This window comes from Gymnoscopelus microlampas, assembly GCF_963454915.1.
Source record: "Gymnoscopelus microlampas genome assembly, chromosome: 20".
Lineage (NCBI taxonomy): Eukaryota > Metazoa > Chordata > Actinopteri > Myctophiformes > Myctophidae > Gymnoscopelus > Gymnoscopelus microlampas.
The window spans coordinates 44,876,043-44,893,551 of record NC_139957.1 but is presented as its reverse complement, the minus strand read 5'-3'; the positions used below and the strand labels follow the sequence as shown (position 1 = coordinate 44,893,551).

General features: G+C 41.0%; 2 protein-coding genes across 2 annotated transcripts in view; both read right to left on the bottom strand.

Moving 5' to 3' along the window:
- Positions 1-957, bottom strand: part of LOC311036906 (required for meiotic nuclear division protein 1 homolog) — a gene marked incomplete at both ends in the record, with an annotated part of 1,032 nt that extends 75 nt beyond the window's left edge. Inside the window, one exon of the mRNA XM_084045916.1 lies at positions 1-957. This exon is cut by the window's left edge and continues 75 nt beyond it. Within this exon, the coding sequence (XP_083902042.1) occupies positions 1-957 (957 nt within the window).
- LOC311036847 (CD209 antigen-like protein D) overlaps positions 1-17,509 on the bottom strand; it is a 580,951-nt gene that overhangs the window by 302,250 nt on the left and 261,192 nt on the right. The gene's annotated exons all lie outside the window — the stretch shown is intronic.

Below are 17,509 nucleotides of genomic sequence, written 5' to 3'. Positions count from 1 at the left end.
GCTGTGTTTCTCGGCGAGGTGGTTCCGCATGAGGTCTGCCAGCTCCGCGCAATGCTGAAGTTTCTCGTTCACGACCCTCACCCTGCGGTCGATGCTGAGGAAGCGGCACGTCTCGTTGTAGAGACGCTCCAGGTTCTCTCGGTCCCAGTAGAAATCGGGTGCGATGAGCAGGTCGGAGCTCATGTTCACGCGGAGTCTCAGAGAAAACAGTTCCCCTATCTTCTGCAGGACCTCTGCCCGAGACGACGTGATGTTTTTACCAGCTTTCAGCGTCTCTGGGACCGATCGAATCGACTCGAAAAAGTTATCCACGGATATCTCCCACATGGCAAGCTTCACCGATAGAGAGAGCGCGTTTGAGAACGCAAACTTATCCAACACAGCGTCGTCGTCGTCTCGATCCATCTTGCCGTTCAGGAGGAAATTGCCGCGCTCAAGCTTTGAATTTCCCTCTCCGATGTTGTAGCTTATCTCTTCATTCTCCCACTGGACCAATGCTACCTCATAGGGCTGGATCTCGTGGCGCTTCAACATTCTCATCACTGTCTTTGTGGTTTTCTCTTTGACATTCCAGAATACCGTTGAGCCTTCCCTGAAGAAGAATATCAGTGCGCCGTCATTCGCCTTTGCCGCCATGTCTGTGCTCATTACCAGTACATTTGAAGCATCTCTGGGCAAATCAACTTTGTGAAAACCGTGGGCTATCATGTGTTGGCAAAGGCTCGGAAAATGGTACTGATCGGCTGTTGCAAACGCTATGCACTGCAACATGTCCTTGTCCTCGACCTGAAAAGGCTGATTGGTTCTCGACGGCTGTTTGGTCCGAGGTTCTTTTGGGATCCTTTTACCGGGGAGCGCATCCGCTTTCAAACCCGACTTTAAAGCGGTTTTCGCAACATTTGTCGAATACAGACACCTCCTTGTTCTCTGCACACTTTGTGTACATTTGAGAAACATCCCACGGTCAGCTAATGAGGTCATTAGCTGACATTGCGACCCATGAAAAGTGTGTGTAATGTATCTTACGTAGTATTGCCTTGAGTTTTGAATGTTTAAATTACAGTTCCTTCGAAGGGTCACTGGTGTCGTAGCCATGGCTGAGGAAGTCCAAGGTTGAGATGCATACGTGTGATGCTGGCCAGGTTTTGAACCGTTGGAAGGCTTTGAAAGATTGGAAGGTTTTGAACCATTGGACGGGGCAAACAAACTGACGCATTTCCTCTCCAAAGGCCGTGGAACTACCAATCTGCACCATAATGTCCGTAGAAGCATCTTAAAAAAGGAAGAAAAAAGGGAAATCTAAAAAACAGTAAAGCTTCAGAAACAACCAAACTCGTCACGTTAAGTAACATTTCTGAATGAAAGCTTAATTTTCAGAACATCCTATGGTATAATATATGACGTCCAATCTATCGGAGTCAGTTCATGACACCAGTCTCATGACTCGGTCCATGACACCTGTCCCTAAGGCCTCAACCCATGACCATATATGGAACCCTAAGCCAACCATGTTCATTCACGTCCAAATATAGAATCGTGGGTTGACCGTTATGCCCAAATACGGAGTGTGATTGGTTGCTCACCGTATAAAAACTCTTGAGTAACCATAGTGATCTGATGTGGCCAATATAGTGATGTGAAAACCTCCCGTGACAGACCAGGACCGAAGTGCAGAAACGATAAGAAAAGTATTTGCTCCGCGTTTCGAGCTTGTAGATTTGTTACTTTTGATGCTCTTGAGTGACGATGTCGTAAAATCAAGTAGGGCGTTAATTTAAGAAAAAAAAAAACACAACAAGTTCAAATATGGAGATAAGAGGTTTCTGCCGGACTGCGACAATATACATCCTGTAAACGGTCGGGCGGCATAACACACAACAAGGCTACGGTGTGATTCAGCCAATGGAAACGGTCCAGGGGCGGGGTTTGTCGACCGCTCCCGTACCTTTCCAAATCACGCATCCTTAAAAGTTTGGGAAGCCCAGCCTGTGTTAACCCAATAAGACGGGAACGCATCTGTGTAAACACTTTATCCATATTTTATAACAAATAGCAGAGGTCATAGCACGGCACCGAGTGCCGCACTATGAGCTTGTAGATTTGTAGATAGAGCTTGTAGATTTTGAATTGCGAAAATGTTTGCAAATCTTTGAATGTATATTTTTAAACCGAACATTTTGTACTCAAATCTTTGTTTCTGGGGGTCCCTGGAACAACATATTTTGAGATGGGGGTCCACGGCCAAATCATTTTGGGGGTCCTTGACATGAAAAAGTTTGACAACCACTGATATTATAGAGACATAAGTTCATTCAGAAAACTGTTAGGATTTAGAAGAGATTTGTAGAATCCCCCAGAAGCAAAGATTTAAGTTACAAACGTTTGATTTTAAAAATATATATTCAAATATTTGCACACATTTTCACAAAAAATGAAAACAAATAGCAGGTCTACAAGCTTGTAGATCTGCTATTTTTTTGAATAGCCCAAATAAAATCTTCAAATGACAGAGATGCGTTCCCGGTCTAAATGGGTTAAAGTTTGGGAAGCCCAGGCTGTGTTAAGTTACCAAATTGCTGATGGAACAAAAAAATCCTCAGAGCTCAAGCCTCTTTGGGAGCCTGCGGCCCCCGTCGGCTGCCAGCTGGAGCCTGACACAGAGCCCGGTCATATAGAATCACATTAACCTTCTACAGAGTGTGAGCCGTAAAAAGGCTCATGATGGCAGAGATGTGAACGTCGGGCAGGAGGTTTACGGGTTAAAGAGAGATTTATGTAAAGCCTGGAGACACGCTCTGTGTAAAAGTCAGGTGGAATATGATGGAGCTATGACCTCAGCACACACCCTGACTCACACACAGCTGTATATCCTCAAACTTTAACTGTATGCAGGCACACATACAGACCAGAGATGAACGATTGGGGAAAACAATTCTAATTACATTCAAATTGTTCTGGCTAATATTGCGATTGCGATGACATTTTGAATTTAATATATATTGTCTTTTTTATTTCAAGCTTCGATTCTGTTTACTGTTAAGAACTTTAAGTATACCATGTTGGTTCCACTGACCCAAGCCGGAACACAATCAATCGATTGATCGTTAAAATAAACATGCTCGGAAAATGCAAGTTTTTTTTGCCCGTGTGTCACGTACACACACTTACTGTAAGGCATCACCTGTTAACGAGCCTGTCTGAATACATGATGATGCGATATCATTGATTTGTCAATAAGCTCAACCAATCACCTCGTATCTCCTCGTGGTCAGCGATAACCCCCCACCCTACAGCGTGTATTTACAACGTGGCCGTAAAGGGTGTAAATGTCACGGTCATTAAAGTGGAGCGGAAGTCAATAGCCAGGCTCTACGTAGATGACGTCCCCATTCGACCAATCATACAGGATGAGTCAGGACAGGGGACTTATTTGGTAGATGAATCCACTACAATACACTACTTTTCATCGTTGTGCACAATATCCCATTTCACAAGTTCCTAATGTATATATATTTTTTGAAAATAGCAGATCTACAAGCTCACAATGCGTCGGATCGCGACGCATTGTGAATTTGTAGATGGGCTATTTTCAAATGGCCGAAATATAAATAGGGCTAAAGTGGTTAATGTATGTTTTGTAATAATAATCAAAATCTACAAAGTAACTATAGTAACTAAAGCTGTCAAATCATTGTAGTGGAGTAAAAGTACACTATGTACCTCTGAGATGTAGTGGAGTAGAAGTAAAAGTGATTGAAAGTGGAAAATACTCCAGTAAAGTAAAAATTCCTGTACTCAAGTACTGTACTTTACACCACTGTGTGTGTGTGTGTGTGTGTGTGTGTGTGTGTGTGTGTGTGTGTGTGTGTGTGTGTGTGTGTGTGTGTGTGTGTGTGTGTGTGAGTGTGAGTGTGAGTGTGTGTGTGTGTATGTGTGTGTGTGTGTGTGTGTGTGCTTGCGTGTGAGCCCTGTGGATGACTCAGTCATGTTAAATGTCAGGGGGGGGGGTGTGTCATCGGGGAGGTTAATGTGTTTTGTCTTATATCGCCGTGACAACTGAGACCTGGCTGCCCTTCAGGACCAATCACACGCCGCCACGCTGAACAGCAGAATATCAACTCGCTGAGCGTTGTGCCATCAAATGTCAGAGGGGGGCGACGGCGAGGTCACGGCTTCTGATCACCGTCCACTGAACCGTGTGTGTGTGTGTGTGTGTGTGTGTGTGTGTGTGTGTGTGTGTGTGTGTGTGTGTGTGTGTGTGTGTGTGTGCGTGCGTGCGTGCGTGCGTGCGTGTGTGTGTGTGTGAAGAACCCTTCATGAAGCAAACACACATTTTAAAGCCGGGTCTTCAACGTTTTCAGGCCAAGGACCCCCTAGCTGAGAGAGAGATGAAGCAGGGACCCCCTACTCTATATTGTATAAAATTGTGTTTCACATTATACTTTTTTTGTTTACTTGATCTGCTCTTTTCTCCTTCTACACCTATACCTCTCAGCCAAAAATAGCCGATCTACAATCTACAAGTTGTGGGCTTGTAGATCGGCTATTTTTGGCCAAAGTTCTCCTCAGAAAAGGGATGCTAGGGTTCAAGTGGTTATGGTAAAAATAAATAATGATATCACACAAAGATTTGGCGGACCCCCTGTAGTAACTCTGAGGACCCGCTAGGGGTCCCGGACCCCTAGCGGGTCCTCAAATGTGCCTTATCATTCCATTCTCTTTGTACCGGTTGCTACTTACAGTACATTGACGTGCTAAATGTGTTATCCAGGGCAAGTATTATAACTACTATTACATTTCTTCTTTAATGTGTTAACACCTCAGAGGGCAGGTTCCAGTACCTTGTATTTTTGTGTTGGCACAGTTCAGACTAGAGTAGTCAGGTATAGGGTAAGTTCTTTATTGTTTTCTTTGGAGTGTATTATTCAGGTAGCCAGCGTCTGGGGGTTCCCTAGTGGTTATAGGAAGTATTGCTTGTTTTATTTAGTTCTTTGATTTGGTTCCTGTCCAGCCCTATTCATATTACGCACAAGTAGCACCTCACTTTATATATATTTGCACTGATTGTATGCCACAATTTATCATGTTTGAAAATGAAAGCTTAAGTTTGTCTTGAACCATCTTGCCTTGTTGCGTTCCTACTCCCCTTGACCCGGTGGGTCGTAATACTTGTACTGTACATCTTGTACCAAAATCAAATCAAATCAAATCAAAAGTAAGCCTACCGGAGTGACCAGTGTTGTGGAGGTGGAGCTGTGATGGGCTTCACCGAGGCTAATTGCGTTGACTTCTCCTCCTTTCACCAATAAATAAAAAAACATCAAGAGAATACTTCCATGACTGTACTAAAAGGAGAACCTCTCTGTCTTCTCTCAATCACTGCCATGATGTCGCACAGGTGCGGCAAATGAATGTGTTACACCATAAGATTCCAAGGACAGCCTTTTCTCTAGCATGCTGATTGTTCTTGCAAAATAAATAAATAACTAGAAAAAGTGTTCCTCGGAGCACAGGTCTCCGCCAGGTCAGGTACGTTATTGTGGCCTCCTGATGGCGCTATAATAGGCCAATGTGAAAAGGGTGCCATTTGTTCAAGGGCTTTTCACTGCAATCGGACACTGCATTCATGATTTGAGGCATTTTGTTCCAAAAATGTGTTTTGCAAAATTAGACCTGCTGGTGGCGCTATAACAGGTCAATGTGAAAAGGGTGGCATTTCTTCCTCGGCCTAATAGAAATGTGCGTGTGAAATTTCAAGGAAATCGCAAGCTGCGTTCATGATTTGAGGCATTTTGTTCAAAACGGACCAATCCTGCAAACTTTGGAAGCCAATCTTAGGCAATCAGGATGGAATATGGGAAATCGGATGAATCCGTGTTGATCACATGACTATAGAGATACTGTGTACCGATTTGTGTGATGTTTGGACAAAATCTGTAGGAGCAGTATCAATAAATGTGTTTTGCACATATCGGCCTCCTGGTGGCGCTATAACAGGCCAATCTGAAAAATGTGGGCCAGAGGTTCTGACTTGGCATCCAGGGAGTGTGTGTGCACAGCTTCGCAGCGGCCGGGCCAACGGTGCCAGAGATTAGCTGCTAACGGACGGACAGGACGGACACACGGACGGACGGACGGACGGACACACGGACGGACAGGGGGTAAAACATACTCTCTCGCCATGCCTTTCGGCCTGGCGGAGACAATAATCTTGTTTGAAATGACCAAACTTGCCTACTGGCCTTTTACTTGTAACAGAGTCATCTACATTGTGGTATTGCTACCTTAGTGATTAAGGTCAAGGATGTGTTGGACATTTCTAATAAAGGCCAGCATGATAGTGATTATATTTAAATCTGCACTATATGTAATAATCCTCTTCTACCGGTAATTGAACACAATTAATTTCAAACCAGAAACAGGATCGTTTCAAAGGTCATGTCTCACCTAGACACAGGATCTAAATGTGTCAATAGAAGAGCAGGGAGACACAATACAGCCACCCCAGTTATATAAGTTATATTGTATTATCATACTCATTCAATGTGATTTACTCTTTCAAACCATATGGAAATCTGCAGTAGAGCCAATGTATTGGATTGTACTGCCAATGTATTGGATTGTACTGCCAATGTATTGGATTGTACTGCCAATGTATTGGATTGTACTGCCAATGCAAGCTGATGGGAAAACCCACTATGTACTTTCAACTTTAACCCATTAAGACCAGGAACACATCTGTGTCATTTTAAGATTTCTTTGGCTATTTTGTGTAAAATCGTGGAAAATGTGTGCAAATCTTTGAATATATGTGTTTTAAGTGAACATTTCAACTCCGATATGTGCTTCTGGGGGGGGTCCCTGGAACAACATATTTTGAGATGGGGGTCCACGGCCAAATGCATATAATTGTGGGGGTCCTTGACATGGAACAGTTGGAGCACCACTGATATAGCAACATACTGTTAGGATTTAGAAAACATTATTAGATATGTATTTGGCCATGGACCCCCATCTCAAAATGTTCTGTTCCAGGGACCCCCCAGAAGCAAAGATTTAAGTTACACGCTTTAAAAAAAAAAAAAATCAAATATTTGCAAAAATAAATCAAGATTTACTAAAAATAGCAGATCTACAAGCTCATAGCATGGCACTCAATGCCACGCTATGAGCTTGTATATCTACTATTTTTAACTTGTATATCTACTATTTTTTAAAGAAATCTAAAATGACACAGATGCGTTCCCGGATTGAAGGGGTTAAAAGCGTATATTCCGAGGAGGGTTTGATCGATGCGTTTGATTTTGAATTCTGAATGAAGAAACAAAGCGTGATCATAAAAGCAACACATGAAAATTGATCCGTTGAATATCCTGTGGTAATAGAGAACCTCCCTACCAAATAAAACAATATTCTATTTGATTCAATCTCTCTTTGTATACTCTGCATACCAAGCTAGTTCGCTAAGACTTTTTTCAAAGCCCATTTGATTACTTTATTTCCCTATTTGTTATGCTTTGCAAATGCCTTTCATATCTTTTTTATGTTTCATGTCAAAAACATTGATTTGCCTCTGTGTATGAAATGTGCTATACATTACATTTCCCTTGCATTAACCCATTAAGACCGGGAACGCATCTGTGTCATTTTAGATGTCTTTGCTATTCAAAAATAGCAGATCTACAAGCTCATAGCGCGGCACCAAGTGCCGCGCTATGAGCTTGTAGATCTGCTATTGTTTTTTTAATTGTGAAAAATGAGCACAAATCTTTGAATATATATATATTTTTAAAGCGAACATTTTTAACTCAAATCTTTGCTTATGGGGGGTCCCTGGAACAACACATTTTGAGATGGGGGGGGGGGGGGGTGGTCCGTGGCCAAATACATATAATTTAGGGGGTCCTTGACATGAAAAAGTTTGAGCATTACAGCAACATACTTTTTTTTTTCAAAAAACAACACCTTTGTAGAATCTCCAGAAGCAAAGATTTGAGTTAAAAATGTTCCCTTTATAAAACGTATATTCAAATATTTGCAAAAACAAGATCTACAAGATCATATTGAATAGCCAAAGTATAATGGTTAAAGTGGTTAAAATCTAAAATGACAGATGCTTTCCCGGTCTTCATGGGTTAATGTTTCGAGAGGGATTTGATGTGATGAAGATTGATGCTCTTCGAGGGAGAGGATGAGAGGATATAGAGGAGAAATAAATAAACCATACAGGTCAAAGCCACTGTATTGATCAGGACACATGTTTGCGTATGACTCAATTATCATCAAATTCACAACGCCATGCAGGCCACACAAAACATCATTCATTACATCTCTAACTCAATATCTGACGTATTATGGTGCAATCTGCTGGTCAAAAGTCAAGGAGAAGGTGGTCAATTATTGATTAACACTTGTTTTTTTCCCCCTTCATAATTAGTCCTCATAGAAGGATCAGGCTGACTGCATGTGAAAGCATTAGTTCTTTCTAATAAAGTAGTTTTTATATTAAACTGTAAAGCGACTTTGAGTATTTAGAAGAGCGCCATATAAATCATTTGTATTATTATTATTATCTCACCTCCGTACATGAACCACTTGAACCTCAGCATGCCTATTCTGGGAGGCAGTGGTGTAAAGTAACTAAGTACATTTACTCAAGTACTGTACTTAAGTAAAATTTTGAGGTATTTTTTACTTTACTTGAGTACGTCTTTTATTTGAAATCATCTCTGAATGTGTCTCAAGTCGGATTTGTAAAAAAAGGATTTCACATGACTTTTTTCTGTTCAGACTTCATAAAACAAATCAGATTGCAATCTGGATATGGCAAAAAGTGAGTGTTCCAGAACTTTCATCATCATCATCATCATAACCTTTATTTCAGCTCGGAGTACCGTTGAGGGGCTGGCCCTCATTTTCAATGTAGCCGAGATACAGAACACAGTAATCAACAGGAATAGACATACAACAACATAAGATACATGAATCAGAATACAGAAAGCACTCAAATAAAATAAAATACTCAAAGAACTAGAACAGATCTACCAAAATTCAATAATTAAAGGTAGGGTAAGTGATATTTTTTGGTTAAAACAAAAAGTATTTTGTTAAAAGGTTAAAGCACTATATTCTGATAGTAATCATTGCTATAGAGTGTTTGTACAGTAACAGGAGTCTCCCCGTCTCTCCAGCTCTAAACAGAAAATACATTTTCCGGTAGGTGTCAAAATCTCAGCCAATCAGGAGAAAGTACCCATTTTTAAGCTTCATTTTTATGGTGTTCCAGTTCCAATTTTGTCTGCTCATTTCTTAGTGTCACCACTTCCAATTTCACTTGTTTAATTGTTTAATCTATATCCTGATTGAGTTCTCTATCCTGATTGGATAAAATTGGAAATGAAACTGAAACGAAAATGCATTTTCTGTTTTATAAAGAGCTGGAGAGACAAGGAGACTCCTTTTACTGAACAAACACTCTGTAGCAATGAGTACTATCAGAATATAGAGCTATTTAACAATTATTTTAACCAAAGAGAATCACTTACCCTACCTTTAAATTAAATAAAGCAGTTACAATCCTGAACAAAAATGTTGGAAATCATGTCCCTGAAATGACCTAAAGATGGAAGTGATTTGATTTTCAAGGATCCAACATACTGTAGAACAAATGTAAGGGGGGAGCATTCCTGAGATGGCTTTAACTCAAGTACAAATTTGCCAGAGCAACTTTCACCCGTAGCGAAAGTGGAGTAATATTTGACCCATGGGAGTATCTATACCAGCGGTCTTCAACAGGGGGTCCGGGACCCCTAGGGGGTCCTCAGAGTTGCTACAGGGGGTCCGCCAAATCTCTGTGCGATAGCATCATTGTTTTTCACATTAACCACTTGAACCCTAGCATCCCTATTCTATAAAGGACAACTTTAGCCGAAAATAGCCGATCTACAAGCTCACAACGCCTCGCGCTGCGAAGCGTTGTGAGCTTGTAGATCGGCTATTTTCGGAAAAGAGGGGAAAAAAGAGCAGACCAAGTACAGAGTGAAAGTTTACTGAGTATTGACGGTTTAAGTCGCTAAATGTCTGAAAATACACATTAACATTATGAAACCAACATCTATGGAAAGCTTTAATCTGCAACACAATGTTATACAGTATATAGCGGGGGTCCCTGCTTCATATCTCTCTCAGTTAGGGGGGGTCCTTGGCCTGAAAAGGTTGAAGACCCCTGATCTTTACTTTGAATGCATGGAGTAACTGTGGTTGAGTACTCTGACCAGGGACGTGCACAGATAGACTCTAGGTGGTGCTAGAGCACCTGCCCTTTGCCCTCTTGACCAGCAGTGCCCTTTTCAGTTTACAGCAGGGGTCTTCAACAGGGGGTCCGGGACCCCTAGGGGGTCCTCAGAGTTACTACAGGGGGTCCGCCAAATCTTTATGTGATATGATTTTTCTTTTTACCATAACCACTCGAAACCTAGGATCCATTTTCTGAGGAGAACTTTAGCCAAAAATAGCAGATCTACAAGCTCGCAGCGCGAGGCGTTGTGGGCTTGTAGATCTGCTATTTTTGGCTATACCTCTTTTAGCAAAGAGGTATAGGTGTAGAGGGAAAAGAGAGCAGACCAAGTAAACAAAAAAAAGTATAATTTACTTGAGCACCTGCCCCTCGAAATGTATGTGCACGCCACTGACTCTGACCACCACATGGTTAGAATGCCAGCACGCGTCTCAGGGCTCAGGGCTGTATATAATCTCTAATGTCACGGTTCTCTGTTTGTTTTGCTTTCAAACGGCTCAGTGCAAATTATTTGGCTTTGGCGATGATCTGTCACGCCTGTGTTGGTGAGCGTATGGGCGTATAGCGTATAGTGAGAGCCCAGTGGCTTTTTAAACTTTGCTTTTTTCATGGCTGGTGTCCAGAGAGCGCCGTTGACCTTTGTAAAAAGGGATAATCCTCTAAATCACTCAACTGGACATAAAGAGCTTTTTTATTCACTGCACACTGTCTTCTCCTGGCATTTTAAACTAACCTCTCTCTCTCTCACGCACGCCAAACACACACTCTTCTGTCCTTGCCATCTCTCTCTCTCTCTCTCTCTCTCTCTCTCTCTCTCTCTCTCTCTGAGAGAGAGAGAGAGAGAGAGAGAGAGAGCCCACTGCTATTTCTAATTTACATAAATGATCTACCCGCAGCATCAAATACCTTATTTTCAATCTTATTACTTTTTGTATCAGTTGTATCAGTTGTCCTATACCCTTTATCATAGGTTTCTACATGCATATAAAAAAAATGTTGTGCAAATCAAATACATCAAATCAAATAAATCAAAAAGAGAGAGAGAGAGAGAGAGAGAGAGAGAGAGAGAGAGAGAGAGAGAGAGAGAGAGAGAGAGAGAGAGAGAGAGAGAGAGATCAAACCAGGTCAATGTGTAAGATCATATCGTTGCTGTCAGGTGGAAACCTTGTTCATCAAAAACAACTCCCTGACATCTGACAAGACCCAAAGAAACTATAAGAAGTGGTTTGTGTGTGTGTGTAAAAGCATTATTTTACACTTTGGCTATTCAAAAATAGCAGATACACAAGCTCACAGCGCCGCACCGAGTGCCGCGCTATGAGCTTGTAGATCTGCTATTTTTTTTTTTAATCATGAAAATGTGTGCAAATGTTTGAATATATATATTTTTTTAACATTTTTAACTCAAATTTTTGCTTCTGGAACATTTTGGGTGGTCCTTGACATGAACAAAGTTTGGTTTTGGTTTTGGTTTTACTGGTCAGCTCCCAGTACAACGTAATCAAGAAGAGAAGACTTGAGTGAAAATAAATATTCAAAATATTTTCAATATTTTTCAAAAAATATATTATTAATTTTTCAGATTTAGATTTTTTTTCATGTAAAACTATTTGCTGGTTCAGTGGAGCGAGCGAGGGGAGACGTGTAGGCAGGGAGAGACCAGACACTTCTCTCTGTGGTGGAAAGAGCCTTAGCATTATAAAGAGGAGGGGGGTAATATAAAATATACCCCAGACTTCATCAAAATATTAGCTAAGCCTGATTACCCCTTTTTTTTGTATGTCATAACACCTTTAACCCATTAAGAACGGGAACATGTCTGTGTCATTTTAAGATTTATTTGGCTTTTATAAAATTAGCAGATATACAAGCTCATAGCACGGAACCGAGAGTGCACGCACAAACACACACACACACACACACACACACACACACACACACACACACACACACACACACACACACACACACACACACACACACACACACACACACACACACACACACACACACACACACACAGAGAGAGGCTGCTGCTTCGTGACACCAGAGATCAAAGGGTTCATTCTGAAACTGCTGCGGCATTGGGAGACATTTTAATCAATATTTCCTTTTCATCTATAAGTGCATGTGCTGTGCACACACGTCTTTGTGGACGAGAGACACTGGATGTGCATCGGCTGGTGTGCACAACAGATGGAAAGAGAGTGTGTGTGTGTGTGTGTGTGTGTGTGTGTGTGTGTGTGTGTGTGTGTGTGTGTGTGTGTGTGTGTGTGTGTGTGTGTGTGTGTGTGTGTGTGCGCGTGCGCGCGCGCGTGTGTGTGTGCTGTTTGCAATTCACAAATCCTTAGTTTCCTCACCCACTTCCTCTATTTTTGTTCATCTTCATTTCCCTTTTATATATGTCGCGCGCACGTGCAAACACACACACACACACACACACACACACACACACACACACACACACACACACACACACACACACACACACACACACACACACACACACACACACACACACACACACACACACACACACACACACACACACACACACACACAGGTTTAGATTACTTGTGAGGACCATTTGTGCTGACTGTGTTACACTCACCAAGCCATAGCCATAACCTTAACCCACACTGTGCTTGTGTAGTATTGTGTAGTATTGTGTAGTATTGTGTAGTATTGTGTAGTATTGTGTAGTATTGTGTAGTATTGTGTACTAAGTAGTCGTACTAGTAGGTCAGAGGCTTATTGTCAGTATCAGAAAGAGCGCTGGAGTCTATGTCCGTCAGTGGTGGAAAAAGTACTGACATTTTGTACTAAAAGTAACAATACTGCTATGTAGAAATACTCTGTTACAAATAAAAGTCTATAATTCAAAATGTACTCATGTAAGAGTATTGGTATCAAAATGTACCAAAAGTAGAAAGTACTCATTATGCAGAATGTTTTCAAATGAATAAAATGTATATAAACATCTTTTGAAAGTAGCAGATCTACAAGCTCACAATGTTTCACATCGCGAGTCTCGCGACACGTTGTGATCTGATGAGTGATATGGATTAACTCTAAATATCAAAGTATTCTGCGGCACCCCTGGACTTTTGTCACGGCACCCTAGGGTGACACGACACCCACTTTGAGAAACGCTGTCCATGAGCACCTAGTACCCTTTTCTATTCTTTCTTTTCCAGAGGGCCATACTGACTTCAAAAAGACAGCCAGGGGCTGAAACTTGAAACACATACAGTACAGTAGTGCTGAATTATATGAAAACTGCACGCATTAGGTAGAAACAAAATGCTGACTTATTTCTTTCTTTCTTTGTTCTTTTTTTACAGCTCTATGTGTGACTCTGGTGTACTTTGAAGGCACAATGACAAGATGACTTAACCCATTAAGACCTGAAGCCGATTCTACAAATGTCTTCTAAATCCCAACAGTATTCTTTAAAAAAAAGTATGTTTCTATATCAGTGGTGCTCAAACTTTTTCGTGTGAAGGACCCCCAATATTATATGTATTTGGCTGCGGACCTCCCATCTCAAAATATTTTGTTCCAGGGACCCCCCAAAAGCAAAGAATAGAGTTAAAATTTTTTTCTTTAAACAATATATATTCAAAGATGTGCACACATGTTCACGATTTTTCAAAAATAGCAGATCTACAAGCTCGTAGCGCGGCACCTAGTGCCGCGCTACGAGCTTGTAGATCTGCTATTTTTGAATAGCCAAAGTGTAAAATAAGGCTTTTAAGCTCAAATCAAGAAGTGATACAGATGCGTTCCAGGTCTCAAGATTACTTAACTCATGTTAAGGATTTTTGGCGAGACATGGTATTATTCAACATGCTGTTACAAGGCAAGGGGCGGTCACGGTTGGATGGGCGACGCACACTGATAACCTGTGTGTTTTACAAACGGCCGGACGATGGATCATAATGGATATACATTTTCTGTGACCAGTTGAAATGGTTAAGAAAAACGAAAATCGCTGGCAGTGGGCGAAAAAACACAGCCAGAAATCAGTCTGGCAGTGAATGAGTTAAGTACAGCACTTGAGTAAATGTAATTAGTTACTTTATCTGCTCAGTGTGGATACGCACTGAGCAGATTACCAGGAAGCTACAGGTATGTGAGAGTAGTTCTTTACATGTCACACTAGGCCTTGTTTCCTATGGTTTATGGCTCTCCATTTCCCCTATGTCTCTCTGCCCTTCTCTCTCTCTCTCTCTCTCTCTCTTCCTCTTTCTCCCTCTCTCTACCCTCTCTCTCTCTCTATGCACAGTAAATCTAGTGAGCATTAATAATTCATCACACAGAGACACTGTTTCTTCTGAACAAAACGTCTGTGAAGCACTCGGCCGTGAACACACACACACACACACACACACACACACACACACACACACACACACACACACACACACACACACACACACACACACACACACACACACACACACACACACACACACACACACATGCGCACGCACACACACGCACACACATACACATACACAAACACACACATGCGCACACACACACACACACACACACACACACACACACACACACACACACACACACACACACACACACACACACACACACACACACACACACACACACACACACACACACACACACACATTCTTATATCATCCCATCTTCTCACAAGGATTTATGCAAATTCAGTTCTGAGCTCACGTCCAAAAACATTACATTATGTTGTTATTGTTTATTGTCACGAAGTCAGTAAAAACCGTGACAAATGTAAACAAAAAAAAATGACCAAGAGGCAGGATGGCAGAAACAAAGAGATTATATAAATTTGATCCAGGCCACGATAACAAACATTGCAAAAAAGAAAAGAAAAGGTACATCTGAAGAAAACGCAAAAATCAAACAAAAAACTTAGATGAATGGAGATGCAGAGTGACATCCTCTCCCCATGACATCCTACACTCCTACTGAGCTGTTTCCTTATATACTCTACAGACTCCACCCTCCCATTACCAATCAACCAACCACAGTACTTATATACTCTACAGACTCCACCCTCCCATTACCAATCAACCAACCACAGTACTTATATACTCTACAGACTCCACCCTCCCATTACCAATCAACCAACCACAGTACTTATATACTCTACAGACTCCACCCTCCCATTACCAATCAACCAACCACAGTACTTATATACTCTACAGACTCCACCCTCCCATTACCAATCAACCAACCACAGTACTTATATACTCTACAGACTCCACCCTCCCATTACCAATCAACCAACCGCAGTACTTATTATAGTCTAAAGACTCCACCCCTTCCATTACCAATCAACCAACCGCAGTACTTATTATAGTCTAAAGACTCCACCCCTTCCATTACCAATCAACCAACCACAGTACTTATATACTCTACAGACTCCACCCCTTCCATTACCAATCAACCAATCCAGTGGTTCTCAAACTTTTTCAGGCAGCAACCCCTCAAAATGATCCTATTTGAACTGGGGACCCCCAAAATAATCCTATTGAACTGGAAACCCCCCAGCATTGGTATTGTAGGAGTTGAGGCATTACATTTTGTTTGACTCGGTTCCTCAGTAAAATATTGTGAAAATAGCGAGAAGAATAACACGACTTGTCTTAGTTCTACTGGATCTCTTCTCCACTAGTCCCTCACTAACATGTTCGTCTAGTTTCCGCGGCCAAATAGATATCAATGTGGGGGTCCTTGGGTAGTACCAGTAGTTTTCAGTGTAGTTTGCTGTAGTTTGAGAACGACTGGTTTATGCTGCATGCAAACACTCAACACAACACTGTAGTTTAGTACAATTTGTACAGACATTGTTTGTAATGTAATTTCTCCCTCAGTTCATTGAACGATGGACATAGAGGGTGAAATTACATTGCAAATTACAACACATTGAGAGAGAGTGTGTGAGAGTGTTTCAGCTCAGATTGGACAGTACATAATTAGTCCAATTACAATTGATGTGTGTATGTGTATGTGTGCGTGTGCGTGTGTGTGTGTGTGTGTGTGTGTGTGTGTGTGTGTGTGTGTGTGTGTGTGTGTGTGTGTGTGTGTGTGTGTTTGCATACAGATTAGGAGACTACTTATGTTTACTCTTTGGCATTCCATTTTTTAAATACCATACCCAGATAGCAAAATATGGGTGAATCAACGTTGAAAAATAGGCGGCCATAACGGTTGAATCAACGTTCGATCTCAACGTTGAAACTGTACTGAAATCGCAACCCTAATCTTTGTTGATTCAACGTTTGTGTTTCAACCACTAACTAACACTATATCAACGTTGATTCAACCATCATCCAAATGGTATTCTGCACGCTGATTTTATGTTGAATCAACGTTATGAATCAGTATTGATTCAACCATCATCTAAATGGTATTCTGCATGCTGATTTTAGTTGATTTTATGTTGAATCAACGTTATGAATCAATATTGATTCAACCATCATCTAAATGGTAATCTGCATGCACATTTTAGTTGATTTAATGTTGAATCAACATTAGGAATCAACATTGATTCAACCATCATCTAAATGGTAATCTGCATGCACATTTTAGTTGATTTTATGTTGAATCAACATCAGGAATCGAACACTGATTTAATTTATAAATTGATTATACTGAATCATGTTCGGAATCAATATTGATCCTGATCATCCAACAACCTAATGGTAATCTGCATGTACATTTTAAATTATGTGTATGCTGATATACTGTAAGGCTACATCTTGTTCAAAATTACCTTACATTTCCCAAAATGTGAAAATATAAAAATAAAGACAGACAATATGATTTGAATCTTCACATTTATTGAACCAAGGCATTTAGACCTGCTTTGAACTGCTTTAAGCATTGTTTTTATGATTTAACAGATGAAATATATAACATATAGAAGATTGTAGATCTGCTATTTATGAAAGAAATCGTGAAAATGTCTGCAAGCATTTGGATATTTTGTAAGTGAATATATGCCACATGAGCACTTTACACCTACAGATGTGCCACTTCAAAACTTCACATGTCCTGCCATCGCCAAGACAGTAAATTTTCAGGGGATTCCCAGGGCAATAAGAGGGACAAAGAAGGGCATTTAAAATGCTGAATTATTTTGATGATCACTGCTTTTATGATGCTAATTAATTTGAGCAACTGGTCAAATCACCTTTCGCC